Raw genomic sequence first — 16,670 nt, forward strand, 5'->3', positions numbered from 1 at the left:
TATGCCTAAGAGCAAGGCGTAAGAGCCACTGTCGCCAGCCCACATTAAAAAGTTGCGTCGACCAAAAGTGCAAGAGCCACTGTCGCCAGCCTAAATTTCGGCCACTGGATGGTTAAGCTCGAGTCGATGCCGGACTCGGGGACTGAGCCCAAAACGGTTGGCCTATATATGCCTAAGAGCAAAAGTACGTAAGGGCCTACAGGCCAGTCTAATGAGCCCCAGGGCCATATCACGACTCTAATGATTCCTACCAACTCAAAGACCAGTCCACCTGGCTAAATTTAAGACAATAAGAGATACAAAAGAAATAAAGCTGCAAGGTTTTCTTTCATACACGTGTGTGAAAAAGCACAATCTCCGTTTACAAACATGCTACTAAAGTGCTACATACAAATGACAAAATCTATTCCCCCCCCCCCCGGGGGGGCTACGGCCTACCGGCCTCATCTTCGCTTTCTTCGGCATCAGGCAAAAGCAACCGAGCATCAAGCTCGTCCGCACTTGCTAGCGCCAATTCTTCCAAGAGGGCGAAACCCCTAGCACGGATCTCCTCGAAGGTCTTTCTTCGAGACTTGCAACGAGCATATTCTTTAATCCTACCTTCACGGTCGAGGATCCTTCTCAGCTCAGCTTGAGCATTGGCAGCATCCTTTTGAATAGACCGCCACCTCCTGGTCAGCCTTAGTCCGGCTCATTACAGCTTCTGCCCGGGCATCAACGATCTCAGCCCTAACTTTTGAAAGCTCGTACTCAAGCTTCACAATCATATCTACTTGAACCAAATCATTACGACGAGCTAAGCGAAGTTGGGCCTCAAAGGTGGGAACTTTAGCCAGAGCGTCCTTCCCCTCTAAAGCCTAAGCCTCCGCCCGAGCTTTCAGCTCATCATGCTCATGCCCGTCCCGGCCAACTTTATCTCGAAGGCGCTCCAGGGCCTCCGTCTTTTTCTGCAACTAAAATAAACTAAGCATTAGCCTCAGGAACCAGGAGGCGGAATGTACGCTCACCTGGGACAGAAAATTACTTGCTCCTTCAGGTGGTTCTCGTAATTCAAGCTCCGGCCCACCTCACACTGCAAGTGTACCAACTCGACTTCCTTTTCATCACAAAGGAGCTTAAGGGATCTCTCATCATCTAGAGCTTTCCATAGCCTGGCTTCACAACGAAGCAACCCGGACTTAAGCTTGTCGAAGGCCTGCAAAAGAAAACCCAATAAGGAAGGGAAGAAGCGAAGCTCGAAAGATTTGTGTCGAAACTCACCACAAAGTGAAGCCGCTGGGCTTCCTCGAAGGTCGAGCACACACCTACCAATCCGGTTCCTCCAGCCTTGAAAGAGTCGACTCCGGTCGAAGCACGGTCGCTCGGGGTATGTGACCTCAGTTTCCTAGTATCTCTCAAAGTACTGTCGGTGGAAAGGGAAGCGACAGTAATGGAGAAACCCTCCTTCCGGAACTAGGAACTACAGACGCGACATGCTCGGACGATGCTTCCGTTCCAAAGCCCTGGTCTCGTTTTGCCTTACTTTGAGCGATATCGCCTGTAAAAGCATCTCTTGCTTATTGTTGTCATTCTTCAGCCCGGGAGTTGGCAACCCTTCCCCTCTCCAGAGAAGCGCGGCCTCGCCTCAAAAGGCTCTCCAATGCCTACAACAGCAAGATTAACACGCATAAAGGGAAAATGCTTCTCCATATGAAAGAAGGGAAAGGAAAAAATAGCACATCACTCACCATGACGTTTTGCTTCCCATCTACACCGGGACAAAGCTTTCCACTTACGCTCATCACAGGTCGAGTGGGTTGCCAAATTTCGGACCCAATACGACAAATCAGGAATGTCGCCCGGTGCCCATGAAACCGCTGCAGAAAAAGAAAGGAGGGCACGGTTACGAAACCAGTTTTCGCCAAAGGCAAAACTGAGAAGGCACGAAATGCACCACTTACGTGTATGATTCCATTCCTCAAGGAATGGAATAATCTCCACGGGGATAATGTCAGCGGTCTGCACTCGGACGAAGCGACTCATCCACCTCTGGTCTCCATCTTCCTCATCAACAACAACGAAGGGCGTGGTCGATCGGCATCGCAAGGTTAGAAGACCTCGATGGTGGAAGGGCCAGTACAGCCTGATAAGATGACTAAGAGTAAATTCAAGCCCTGCCTTCTCCGCAAAAAAATCTCACCATCAATATTGTTTGCCAAAATGACGGATGGATCTGTGCCAAGGTAACCCAATACTCTAGGCAGAAGTTGAGCACAACCCTATCAAGGGGGGCCAGTGTGAAAGGATATGTGGACACATTTAAGAATCCATCGGCACGATCCGTGATGCCCTCACCAAGGGAAAATGCCTGTAACACCGCTTTCTCCCCCCATCCACAGTCTTTTCTCACTGACTCAAGATGTTATTCTCCTATCAAAGAAGTAGCCTTCAAGGTGTACTCTCGTTGGTCCTGAATGCCGGAGGCAGAGCTCTCCCCTCCCTATCGGACATACCCCGACATAGCAGCCATGGCTATGACAAAATTAGAGAACTAAAACGGGAATATGAGCGTGTGTTAGTGCTGAAGTAACGAGAGGCTAGCACAAAAAAAGAAGGGTAACTACTTAAAATGGTGGAATCTCCAAAAAAGAGCAGAGTCAACCCTATATTTATACATGGAAGAAACAGCGACGGTCCGCCTACCCCAAAGCCGATTAGAAACATTGATCGATGTCATCATCGCTAGTCCCGAGGTGGTACCCAACCTCGAGGATCTCCATCAAAAACAAGTTAGTCTCTAGGAAGCCAAAAACGCCTTTGCTAGTCCCAAGGTGGTACTCAACCTCGAGGACCTCCATAAAAAAGAAGTGTAGGCTCCAAGAAGCCAAAAACGCCTTCGCTAGTCCCGAGGTGGTACCTGATCTTAAGGACCTCCATAAAAAAAGAAGTTAGGCTCCAAGAAGCCAAAAACGCCTTCGCCAATCCCGAGGTGGTAGACGACCTCGAGGATCTCCATCCAACAGAAGTTAGGTTTTAAAAGGCCAATGGCATCTTCACCAATCCCGAGGTGGTGCCCAACCTCGAGGATCTCCATCTAATAGAAGTTAGGTCTTAAAAGGCCAACGACATCATCGCCAAATCCCGAGGTGGTACCCGACCTCGAGGATTTCCATCAAACAGAAGTTAGGCTTTAAGAAGCCAACAGCATCATCACCAGCCCCGAGGTTGTACCCGACCTCGAGGACCTCCTTCGAAAAATAAGTTAGGCTCCAGGAAGCCTTTAACAGCATTGCAAGACGATACCCGATTTTGAAGGCCCCTCTCAAGAAGAATAATAAGCACTTCAAACTCCGTCCATAAGGTTCATCCTCAGGATATTATCTAAAACCGGGCAGTCCCCCATCCGGGACCTATCTACAATGCCTTAAGGTTATATACATTAAGTTCAAGACAAGTTTCCAAATGCCCCGAATCAACCCTCACTCGGGGACTGCTCTTAGAGGTCTAAAGGCTAAGTCTCAGTTTAGGGGTTCGAAGCCCTACTTCCATTCGACTCAAAGTAAGGATCCCGACGACCCGAGTTTATCGGATCAATCCAGGTTTGGCCCAAGGAACGGCAAAGGATTCTGCGAGAAGCCGTTTTTATCAACCGAAAGTCAGAAAGAACACTCGCTTCTGGGTTCGATATGTGCACTAACCGACAGAATCGTGCATTCATAATCTCCGTAGACATAAATGAAAGGTTGATCCCAGGAGGCTCCCATTTATAGAAAAGGAGGCAGCGTAATTGACGGCACCATTATCGCTCTTGAAAGACGTAATGGCAGGTACATTTAATGCATCCTTGGGAGCTGAATCAGCGGCGACATTATGGCTTTGAAGAATGAGAAACCGCAATGCTTTGAATGATCCTGGAGAAGCGAAACGACGAAATGTTTCGATAATCACGTAGGCTTGCATCATCAGTATGGCGTCATCACGGGAAGTCCGAGGAGTCTGATGTCAAGGTCGTTTCTTATCGCTCCTCTCCAAGAAACGCAGGGACTATCTGTATACGGCAAAATCGGAGGGTCCCATTTCTCGGCATTAAGGCATTGCAGAGGATCATTTCGAAGCCTCGAGGCTGCTAGGTTATGGCCGAGTTTCCTCCCTCGAGGTTTGTCGATGCCCGACCTAGGGATAATGTTGGTCGCGACCACAACAGATATGGGGAGTTACCAAGGAGTGCAGCCAGGGCCGATGAAATCTGTCAGGCTAGTCTGAGGCTAGTCTGAGGCTAGTCTGAACCTGCACCATGACATTGGCTAGCTGTCACATCCCTACCTCTTTGTCATTAATGTTTGTTGTACTATGATGGGATTGCCCTCCTATATAAAGGGGATCCCTATCACTTTGTAAGTTCCTATTGCTTCATCTGCTCCACACGAAATATACAAGAACATTCTATTTACTCTTTAACATACTCTCTTGATATTATTGTCTTTATTTATTATCTTCATACTTGTTCATCATTTATTGCCTATCATTGGCCATAAAGAACCTCCGTTAATTTTAGTATAACTGTTAACCGTATTCCGACCCCCCTTGATAGCTCCTTGCCGAACTTTCGGAATCGACCTCGAGGCCCCGAATCAGTGAGCTCGAGGCCCCGATAATTGGCCCAGCGGTTTGATTATCACCCTATCCTTAATTCTTATTTCATTTCTAAGTCTCACATACATAGCATCAACTGCTTAACAAACTAGCATAAAAATAGATCACGTAGTTTTAGAGTCCTATAACAAATTTAATTGTTATTACCATTTTCTCGGTAAACAAAAATCAAGCATCTTTGTCTGAAAAATCATCAGAAGAAGAGGAAGAAAAAGACCGTGATTTAATATTCTAAGAAATTAATAAGAAACAATATCAATGTGATATCACAGCTGACATCATCCATGATATCAGTTAGTACTTACTTCTAATGATATCATGAATGACATTAGAAAACACTATGTAATTTTTAGTTTTTGGCTATAAATAGCCCCCTATCACTTGTAAAACACACACCTTACACTACCACTTGAGAAAGAATTCCCTCCCTCTCTCTAGAATTGATTAGAGCTCTCTCTAGTATATTATTATAAGTTTTTAACTTGTATTATCAATTTTTAAGTTTCAATAACAATCAAATTTTTATTTATTTTACTCTTGCTCAAGTTTACATTTATATTGCTCTGCATATATATATATATATATATATATATATATATATATTAGTTAAAATTATTAGTTCAATTGAATATATTGACGTTATGGTACATCATTCACTACTAGTACTAGTTTAGGCTCAACAATAACAACAATCCAAGTGTAATCCTATAAATGAAATCTGGGGAGGATAGTGTATACACAGACATTACCCTTACCTTGTAAAGGTAGAGAGATTATTTCCAATAGGCCATTGGCTCAAGGAAAGCAAAAACCGACAGTAGTAAAAGGGAAATAAAGTAGTAAAGAAGCTATGAAAAGAGAAGTAGTAGCTACAACAAGATAATGGAAAAATCGAAGCAAAAGAAGCAGTAGGTAGTAATAGAAATATAAGACAAAGAAATACGAGACTGCTACTACTACCTCCTAACCTACTACTCTAATTCTTGACATCTACGTCCTCCTATCCATGGCTATATTCTCGGTAAGATGAAAGTGAGTATCCTGCCTAATCACCTCTCTTCAATACTTCTTCGGTCTGCCTCTACCTCTCCTAAGACCTCCCATCGCCAACCTCCCACGCCTCCTCAATTAGGCATCTGTGCATCTCCTCTTCACATGCTCAAACAATTTTAGTCTTGCTTCCTGCATCTTATCCACCACGAGGGCCACTTCTACCTTGTCACAAATGTCTTCATTCCTAATCATATCTCCTAGTACACACACACACATCCATCTCAACATCCTCATTTTTGCTACTTTTTCTTCTGAACATGAGAATTATTAGATGTCTGTACTCCGCCCCATACAATATCGTCGGTCTAATGATCACCTTATAGAACTTACCTTTAACGCTTTGTGGAACATTCTTATCACACAAGATACCAGATGCAAGCCTCCATTTCACCCAAACCCACTCTGCTACGATGTGTAACATCCTCGTCAATCTCCCAATTATCTTGATGATAGAATCAAGATACTTGAAGCTTGCTCTCTTGGGGATGACTTGTGTGTCAAGCCTCACTTCTACGTTTGCCTCGTAAGTCATGTCACTAAACTTGCACTCCGAGTATTCTGTTTTAATTTTGCTCAACCTAAAACTTATAGACTCCAGAGTCTGTCTCCAAACCTCCAGCCTCACATTAACTCCACCTCACGTCTCGTCAATCAGTATTATGTCATCTGCAAATAACAGACATCATGGCACCTCCCCTTGGATGTGTCACACCAATACATCCATCACCAAGGCGAATAAAAAAGGGGGTAAGAGTTGATCCCTAGTGCAACCCCATCTTGACAGGAAAATCTCCCAAGTCTCCTCCCACTACCTTACACAGGTCTTGGCTCAATTATACATGTCCTTAATCGCCTTAATGTATGAGTACCCCTATATCCTCTAAACATCCCATAAAATCTCCCTTGGAACTTTGTCGTATGCTTTTTCTAGGTCAATGAACACCATATATAAGACCCTCTTTCTTTCCCTATATTATTCCACCAATCTCCTTACAGTATAAATGGTTTCACTAGCTGATTGCCCCCGACATGAAACTGAACTGGTTCTCGACAATCGACACACCCCTCCTCACCCTCATCTTCAGCACTCTCTCCCAGACTTGCATAGTGTGACTTAACAGTTTGATGTCCTTATAGTTGATGCAGTTTCGGATAACCCCGTTGTTGTACAACGGAATTATAATACTCCACCTACACTATTTTAGACTCAAACATTTGGTTTTTTGGTGACAAAAGTAGGATAGGGATTTCAATGTTTGAGACTAGGGAATTTTGCAAGAATAAACCAAAAGAAAAAAACGCTTAATTAAAACGCAAGAGGTGACACCACATACGCCGGTCTCTCATAGGTGGATCTAATTCTAGAAAAAGAAAGGAAAGGGCAACAAGATCAACATGGATTTGAACTCCTAGCCTTGTAGAGGTACACACAGTAATCATTATACCATCGAATTTTTTGATCTTGGGTGCACATATAGTTTGTAGTTTTAAAGAGATAGCATTACTATAATAATTTAGGAAGGGGAGTACAAGTGCACGTGAACCCCACTCCCTTCCACCTGTATCTGCCCCTATATGGAAGGGACAAGCAAATGTGCAGATTTAAAGGTCACAGACAGAAGAAGAACCTGCTAGTTTCAGCAGACGCTACATCCGATTTCTTAAACAAAAATATATAGTTTACAGAAAATATGTACATACAAGCACTATAGCAAGTTAGCTCCATTTCTTACAAGCACAAGAAGTTGAGCGAGGGATTTCTTAAAGTTTACAAAAATATATACATACGAGCACTATAACAAGTATTATCTATAGAGTAACAGTACTTTCCATCTTGGGGTACTCCAGGGATCCTGATTCAATTAGCAACCGACCGTATTCGCGCTGGGCTTCCTTCAGTTCCTTCCTTAGCAAAGTTACCTACCAAGGTTGCATAAACAATACATGGTTCTCAAGATCTTTCATAATATACTAGAGCAAAAACTTGAAACTAGATGCCACCGTTCAACTGGAACATCAAAACACAACAGCTAAAGCAAACTCTCTTAGGATTACCTTAGCATTAAGTTCCTCATCCATCTTCTCATATTCAGAGCATCTGAAGGACAGAAAAAGCACATGAAAGGGAACTTAAGAAAAGAGCATCTGAAAAGACTAGTATGTTACAAGTAACAACTCCACGATGTATACGAGAAGGGAGAATGCAAAACTGCTGGTTATCATGAACATAACATTTACAAGGAAGAAGGCAAAGTGCTGGCATTCATGAGCTAAGTATATATATCTTTCTGAATTGTACTTGCCCAAAAGTACGGGTGCAATTGGAATTTGGAATTTGGAATTTGGAATTTGGAATTCTACTTCTTCCATTCTATTTATCTAACATTGTTCCTTTTTGTTCTGTTCCAAAAAGATTGACACCTTTTTATATTTGTTAACTTTTTTATTTTAAAATTCTCATTCTCTTAATGACATGCTATTATAGGGATGAAATAACAAGTAGAAGAGCACATGATCCTAAGGTAGTTTTAGTATGTTATTTATCGTGTCAAAAGTTTTTCATTCTTCCTTAAACTGCGTGTCCAAGCAAATACCGTCATGGTGGGAATAATTAGGATAAAAAAGAAGTCAAGTGACTCATTTTGAACTTATCGTGCGTAGAGCCTTTTGTTCTCTTTAAGGAGGAGGACCAACTCTTGATCTTCCAAGTGACTTGTGGTAGTGGTGGCAGGCTATGTTCAGTTAAACATAAAGAAGAGATTAAAACAAAAGCAGAGAATGACCTGAAATGCATGGACAAAATTTTAAAACATAATGCTAAGTTTCACAGTCAATTATTGAAGTCAAAATAAGTGGAGGAAAGTTCGTAGACACAAACCGGATTTTGAATGGACTCGGGACCAGTTAGATTGACCCTTAATCCCGCCTTTCGTTTCAGAATTTCAGGTTCTATTGAATGATCATGGTCTTTCCTTTTCGTGGTTGCTGTAAATCGCAAAAGATTGTATGAGAGGTACTAATGACAAAAGGTGCTTACGGGTAGTACGGAAATGTATAGCGCAAACTCATCGGGTTGTTAAAGGCCAAGGGTAAGACCTATTCTTATAGCAAATAGAGGTGAAATGAAAGTTGAACAACCTCGAGGGATCAAAGAGAAATTTATGCATTAATACTGTATGTCCAGTGGATAAAAGTATATGAAAATGCAATCTGCGAACACATGCAAGACAGGAGACAGCAACAAGTTCCCAAACAATACATCTAATATGAATTATGATACATTCTTCTATATCTCCGTGTCCCCCTAATTGATCAAATACTAAATAATGTCTGATGGGATATATTACAATACTACTGTTTTTAAGCCATCATTCAGAAGTTAGACACCATTAATTTCAACTTGCAGATCTTCCTATTGTGGATGTATTTGGTATATCTATTATGTGCCAGGAGCACTAAAAATTAGAGAAGATTAGGGCACAATAAACAATATTTTCAAACTGTATCACGTGTTAGCTGTGCTTTCGTTTGATACGATGTTTGCAAGTTAAGAGATTCAACTCCCTTGGCAAGTTACTGACAAGAAGACATATCCAGGTACAGACTATCATATCACATTCTTTGATGATTCCACCAACTTCTGTTCGTTTCACAAATTGCTACAAAATCCTCCTTGAAATGAGGAATCATCCAAACCCCACCGAAATATGCACATAATGACAACAACTCTATTTGTTTTTGGTCCGTCAACATCTTGTGTGTTATTTGGGAAGGAAGGTTTCCCAGTACAGAAAACTTTGGCACCAGTAACAACAGAGGACATTTTGCTCAACGGAATGGGGTGATACGTACCATGTTTCTGTCTAGATTCTGATGAAACCTGAGAAGGTTTATGAAGCCTTTTAGTTGCATGATAACCAATTAGTCCACAGTGATAATCCCTGTCAAAATCAAATGATAAATACATAAAATCAATCAATCAACAAATAAACATTCAATTAACAAGAATCACACAAAGAACAAGCAAAAAAGGGCATCCAGAATGATAAACAATAGCAATCAATTTGAGAAGCTAAATAGACATTTCTCATTTCCTTGCTTAAGACAGAAATACATGCATAGAATGTAAAATGGCGGTCCAAGACAGTTGGGATTCAGCTAATTTTCTAAACAGCAGTTTATTGGTGTATAATCCATGTGGAGAAGTTAGATAAACTAGTTGCCCAGGAATAGGAGCGATACAACTCAGTGCTAAACAGCAGTTTGTAGGCATATAGTTCTTCAAGTAATAGCCTACCAGTACTCCCATGTCATCTCCTTTAATCGGTTCTCGAGCTTTTGAAAGAGGGGTGTTTTCTCGAAGTCCTGTTTATTATGAGTTGGCTGAATAAAGTTTGCTTCTAGAACACCTAAAAAGGCAGGAAAAAATAGTTAGAGCCTTTTCCAGCTAGTAGTGGACCAAAAGAATAAAGCACCACAAGTAGAGAAGAAATGCTTCATAGGCTCCATACCTACAACCCCTCTGCTTCTAGCAGTAGAAGAGCCTGCCACATTCCAAAATGGCTGCAAAGAAACGAATGGAAATTTTTTAAGACAAGACATAGGCTCTAGATATCATTTACAGTAAAATCTGTTATTGCAGAAGATAATTAAGCAAAAGGATATAAACACAGTGCAAAATAGTGTATACTTGTCCGAAGACCAGGTTAAATGCAGAATATATATTTAGCGCCAGTTCATAAAGATAAGACCTCAGAAACGGAGGAGAAAAGAGATGGAAGGAAAAATTGAGAAGGCGTACAAAAGGTATGTTTAAGGGAAGCTAGGTATATGGAGGAATACATAACTAAAAGCGTAATGGAACTAATACTGAAACATTGTTTCAGACCCACAGCAAACAGTTTCCCATTAGAAATCCTTTTCCCTCTATCCCCCATATCAATTAGGTTCAAATTACGAAACTATCTCATCTCATCCATTTTCCTTCTCTTCCTTTTTTTCTTTTTCTTTTTCATCAAATTATTTGGGTCCTGATAGACTCTGAAGGTATGGACATCTGGTTTATCACTATGCAAAACAACTTTGTAGTAAGACAGGTGGAATATTTACTATTTTATCGTTTTATGCATATCAATTTCAGTCATTATCAGGTCCTAGAGTAAACCTCAAAAGCTATGTGTCTTCTAAAAGCGCGAAGTGGCTTTTGGAGAAGTGGGGAAACTTCTGAAGGTGCTAGATGAGTCAAAGTACCATTTACAAAATCAAAACATTGGATAGAGCAACTCACCAGTATCAAACGCTTCCTGTGGTAGACATTGAAACCATGAATATTCACCAATGGAGCTTCCTTTAGGAAGCCAATGGAAGTAATGACGGAACCCTGCCAAGAATAAAGAAAAATAACAGTTAGGAATCTTAAAGAGGGAGAAGGGGGAAGCTGCTGAGTGTTATTAGAAAAATCTGAAGCTTTATAGCAAAAAACTGCACTATGCAGCTCTCTAAAAATACCATTTCTAATACCCTATTACTACATCCTCCATTTAGTAAGTTTGACTCAACTTACCCTTTTTATCCTTTATATGAAGGGAAAAGTTATATTAATGTTTTAACTCAAAGTACCCCCTATACACAGATGTTTACATTTTTTTCCAGAAATTATAGTATGTGCGAGTGTGTCCATATAGTATCCTTAATAATCGGTCTCTTTTTAATCATAAGCAGATCAAAGGAAGAAATGGGCTTATACTGATATACTGTTCTGACAAAAGAGCAGGCTCTGATCAATGTTATCAATGATATGCTTTACAGTACGTCTGAGAAAGAGAGAAACTAGTGGAAACCTCTTTGCATCCACCATTTTGAGGTTTGTACACGATAAATTCTGGATACTTGAGATCTCTAGCAATGTTATGATACTCTACTATCCGTCCACGCAACCATATGCAAAAGTTTTCAGGGATTTTCAAATACAGGATAGATAGATATGCCTGTTTAGAAGAAGAATACAACATAGTTAGAAATCAGGGATCTCCTTGAATGAAGAAACTTCAAGTGCATCTTGTTCATTAACGAACTTACTCGGAGTGAATACTGAAGAGTGTTGGCAAGATGCAGGTCACTTACTGACGTGCTGGAGCAACTTTTACCACTTTCTGCATCACAAGAGATACGAATATCCTGCAATTATTGTAGTAGAAGTAGTCATATTATGGTAAATAACAGTGCAAGAGATTCCAAATGGGAAAATTAAATCAGATAAAGAAATCAAACCTCAGGATCTGACTGAAAGTCAAGCTCCATTTTGCCTTCATTATTTAGCCACAAATTGTAGATTATGATCCTACTCCCATGATCACCAATGTCATCCAACTGTTGTGGGAAAAGAATAGTTGGTTATAGATAAGGTATATCAACAGTTGGAACACAGGAAGAAGAATCAAATAGACATAATGCATCTGGCAATTAAGGATGACTTGCCACAAAATTTAAAGGATCTCTCAGTTATTCATCAGAGATTCTCTGCTCACATGCCCTTGCAGTCCCAAACACCCTTCCTCATTTTAACTTGAGCTCTTTTGCTCACATGTCAAACTCCAACCTTATATATTCTCCATTAGCATTACAACAACAACAACCCAGTATAATCCCACTTAGTGGGGTCTGGGGAGGGTAGTGTTTATGCAAACCTTACCCCTACCCTGGGGTAGGGAGACTGTTTCCAAATAGACCCTCGACATCCTTCCCTCCAAGAATTTCCCGCCTTGCTCTTGGAGAGACTCGAACTCACAACCTCTCGGTTGGAAGTGGGGGTTGCTTACCATCAGAGCAACCCCACAACCTCTCGGTTGGAAGTGGGGGTTGCTTACCATCAGAGCAACCCCTCTTCTCCATTAGCATTCAGACAGAAAATTCCTTTTTCTAGAATGATAACAGTATCTAGTAACCTCGTCAGGACATAATACAGACAATGTTTTATCTAATCAAGATAGGTCCAGCTGTCCAGGAAACTTTAACATGGCAACAAATTCAAACCCTCCAACACCTCAAGAGAAAAAGAAAGAAAAAAAGCAAAACGTCTTATTTAATCTAAGACATCTGGTCAATGGTTCAGGTAAGTAGTTAAAAAGTTCATTCTGATGAGGTGCTTAGAGATGAAGAATAGTCCACTGATAGAATAGTTAAGTAACTAGCCCAAGGTAACTTTCAGATGTGAAGAGCTTAAAAAGACGAAGATTCTGAGGATCCAACCATCAGGGCATCCTGAATTTTGAAGCAGCAAATGTAGAAGATTCCACAACACAACTTTTCATCAATGACAAGAAATCATGTGTTTAGATGGCAGAAACTTCAACACTACAAAAAGCAAAAGCAGTTTCATTTGGGTTTATCTCCCACTCTTTGACTTTTAATTCTTTTCATATGCCATGAGAAACGGCATCATCTTCTCAAGATCTTTTATTATATTCCATCCTTTTCAATTTATGTGAACATATCTCCTTTTTAGTCCATACCATATTTGGAAACAATTTACCTTTATGCAACGATTTATAGCCACACAATATACATTTTATACCACAAGTTAAAAGTCTTTTTTTTCTTCTTAAACTCCGTGCCTAGTCAAATAGGTTCACATAAATTGAAACGAAGGGAGTTACTAATTAAGGGATGTCTAATTTATGCATTAGATGTTCTGCTACTCGCATGGCCTCGCATTCCAGAGCACCAACCCCTCACGCTTGAGCTCTCCCTTACATGTCAAACTCCACGCTTCCAAATTCCCTTTAGCATTTAACAAGAAATCATGTGTTTAGATGGCAGAAACTTCAACACTACAAAAAGCAAAAGCAGTTTCATTTGGGTTTATCTCCCACTCTTTGACTTTTAATTCTTTTCATATGCCATGAGAAACGGCATCATCTTCTCAAGATCTTTTATTATATTCCATCCTTTTCAATTTATGTGAACATATCTCCTTTTTAGTCCATACCATATTTGGAAACAATTTACCTTTATGCAACGATTTATAGCCACACAATATACATTTTATACCACAAGTTAAAAGTCTTTTTTTTCTTAAACTCCGTGCCTAGTCAAATAGGTTCACATAAATTGAAACGAAGGGAGTTACTAATTAAGGGATGTCTAATTTATGCATTAGATGTTCTGCTACTCGCATGGCCTCGCATTCCAGAGCACCAACCCCTCACGCTTGAGCTCTCTCTTACATGTCAAACTCCACGCTTCCAAATTCCCTTTAGCATTTAAAAAGAAAAGTTGGCCCTTTATAGGATAATAACATTGGCTATTAACCTTGTCAGGATATATTATGCCTAATTTTTTTCTTCTTTTATAACCGTGGTGTCCGGGCTAGCTTGCACGCAACTCGACTCCACGGGATACCTGCCACCTCCCACCAGCAACGAGTACCAAGTAACTCTATCCACCAAGGCTTGGATAGATGGGAAGAAATCACCTAGTGTTTTTTGCCTCCGCTGGGATTTGAACCTGAGACCTCATGGTTCTCACCCACTTTATTGACCACTAGGCCACATCCTTGGGTGCCATTATGCGTAATGTATTATTTAATTAAGAAGAGACAAATTGATGCAGTTTTAAACTCACTTGCTTAAGAAGGGCTTCCTCCGTTGAAAATGGAGACCACTGCAACAACAACGAGAGGTTATTCACAAAATGTTGTTCAGGGCGGATATGAACTCATATTCAACCTGTATCATATGAGCAAAAAAATTTCAAATATTAAAAGAATTAAGGACAAGAGAGGAAGTGTTAGATGGTTAGAATCATTTGCCTCTTGAACAATGATAAATAACAATTTCTCTCCCTATGCTATATTGGCTGGCAATTGACCAGCCACCAAAAATTTCTTCAACTTCCAACATTCTAAAATCATTTTCCACCTCAATTTTCATCAAGGCTCAAATTACCCATAACAAATTCTGATTTCATCCCATTTGGTTCTAATATTAGTCAATGTAGTTGTTCAGACTCTTATTTTAAATGCATAAACAAAGACATAAATAAAACTGAGAGCAAAGGAGATATGTCTGAGACTCAATGCAGAAGAATATGAAGGGGAATTAGTATTAACATGAAATAACAAATTGATAAACGGAAAGTATAAAAACATTTATAACTTCTGGCTGGAAATTTATAGTTAGACCAATAAAAGCTTACAAATAACCATGTCATATACACTTTCAACAAGTTTTAAGTTTACAGTTAAAGTTTTTACATCAGTATATAATAGGAAACATCAAATCAAAATATCACTAAAATAAAGATAAAAATTTAGATAAAGTTAAAAAGAAAAAACTTCCTATTGACTCCCATCAACACCAATTCCATCACCCTCTTCAACATTTCATCACTTCTTTCTAGCAATTAATATAAGAAAGCTGCAAAGCTCAAAACCCCAAACAGTATTATTGGATTTTAGTTGCATGTAAACAAATTGTTTTATCTTGATGATGCAAATTGAATGTAAATAAATTAATTAATACATGAAATAGAATTAAAGTAGGAAGCAAATGAACTACCTGTTTAAACCTAGTTATTTCAGTTAATCTTCGCTTTTTTCAAAATTTTCTAAACATCTCATATTTGTACTACATAAAAATTCGTCACCTAGTGTAGCCTTACAAAATTATAAGTACAAGTTCTCATTTATAAATACAATAATCTCTTTTTCATTATTTGTGACAATTATGATTTGATATTTAACAAGTTTTGGGAACTAAAATAAAGGTAAAGTAATTATAAGCGGTAAATTAGCCTTTTCTAACTCTATTTATAAGTTCCTTCTAAACTTTTTTATTTGCTGGCCAGGAAATAATATCTGTTTATTTGTAATATTTTACAAACAGATATAACGGAAATTATAATTAAAAGAAGGTAAATATTACATAGAATTTAAAGAAATTTCAATAAAATATAAAACAAGTGGAAATGTGTATAGAACTGCTTCATCTTAAAACACTAAATAGAATCAACAATTGACTAAAAACTAATCAGAATTACTTCATCTGAAAAGACTAATCAGACTTTGGAAATATATAGAGTAGAAATGTATATACTAACTTGAAAGAGCATAAGAACTTCAAAAGAAAGACAAGCAAAGAAGGAATCTACAATCAGAAGCGTCGAACCAGAGCAAGTGATGGGGGATGATGCGTGTTTGCTTTGTCATTGCAAATTGATCATTTTCTCCTTTACCCGGTAGATGACGAAGAGAAAGAATAAAAATTAGGGCTAAGAAATTTCTTGACTATAAACTTTTTAGAATTTAATAACAAGCCGACTTTGTGCTTTTTGATATTATATATATTAAGGACTTGTTTAGCAATTTTAATTCTAATCTGAGAGGCATCCTAGGCTTACACCCCAAAACAAAAACTTACAAACGCCTCAGCGTATGCCCAGAACAATGGGGCTTATGCCTCGCGATACTTTTGCCCCCAGGATCGCCTTGCTGTGTTTTTACTATGTCCCGACACAGGACCCGCTCCAAAAACTCCTTTTAAAACACTGTAACCAATACAACTGCGGCTCACCATAGGAACCACTATTCTGTCAAGGCCTTCCCCTGTCAAAAATGTATAGGAGAGAAGACCGATGCTTTGTGTCCATTGCTTGCTCAGAATACAAGTGTAGAGATATCAAATGATTAATGACCAACTACATTAAGCAAGTTGCCGGATCCAAAAGAAAAAAGCTTCTTTCATTCACCATAAGAATAATTATTTGTAGTATCTTCTTTAAACTGACCATTCAGGAAATAGAAAAGAAAACAAAACACTGGAGTTGCAGAGGTGAAACATCCCAAAGTGAACATTCATCCTGCTTAATAAGGACATTTGTTTCCGATGTTGAATTATCCTAAACTCTTCCCCTCTTCTACTCTATAAACTGCAGACAAAAAAGAAGGTAATTGGCTTTTTTACAACTAGAAGGTGGCCCATATAATC

At 39.6% G+C, this 16,670-nt stretch overlaps 1 protein-coding gene across 8 annotated transcripts; it reads right to left on the reverse strand.

Annotated features, from left to right (window-relative positions):
• Positions 1–7,303: 7,303 nt before the first annotated feature.
• Positions 7,304–16,464, reverse strand: LOC104242263 (protein MICRORCHIDIA 6-like). 8 transcript variants are annotated; one of them, XM_070150336.1, is made up of 12 exons: positions 15,784–16,097; positions 14,308–14,346; positions 11,956–12,054; positions 11,764–11,862; positions 11,526–11,672; positions 10,973–11,065; positions 10,197–10,248; positions 9,983–10,094; positions 9,538–9,626; positions 8,564–8,670; positions 7,741–7,783; positions 7,304–7,605 (listed from the first exon to the last, which is right to left on the reverse strand). In XM_070150336.1, the coding sequence occupies exons 1-11, from the start codon at positions 15,793–15,795 to the stop codon at positions 7,775–7,777; spliced, it is 858 nt and encodes a 285-aa protein (XP_070006437.1). In that variant the 5' UTR covers positions 15,796–16,097; the 3' UTR covers positions 7,304–7,605; positions 7,741–7,774. The 8 variants fall into 8 exon arrangements, with proteins under 8 accessions (XP_070006437.1, XP_070006444.1, XP_070006443.1 ...); XM_070150343.1 differs by lacking the exon at positions 8,564–8,670; XM_070150342.1 differs by lacking the exons at positions 7,304–7,605; positions 7,741–7,783; positions 15,784–16,097 and adding exons at positions 7,790–8,417; positions 16,104–16,464.
• Between the last annotated feature and the right edge of the window lie 206 nt (positions 16,465–16,670).

This window comes from Nicotiana sylvestris, chromosome 6, assembly GCF_000393655.2.
Source record: "Nicotiana sylvestris chromosome 6, ASM39365v2, whole genome shotgun sequence".
Lineage (NCBI taxonomy): Eukaryota > Viridiplantae > Streptophyta > Magnoliopsida > Solanales > Solanaceae > Nicotiana > Nicotiana sylvestris.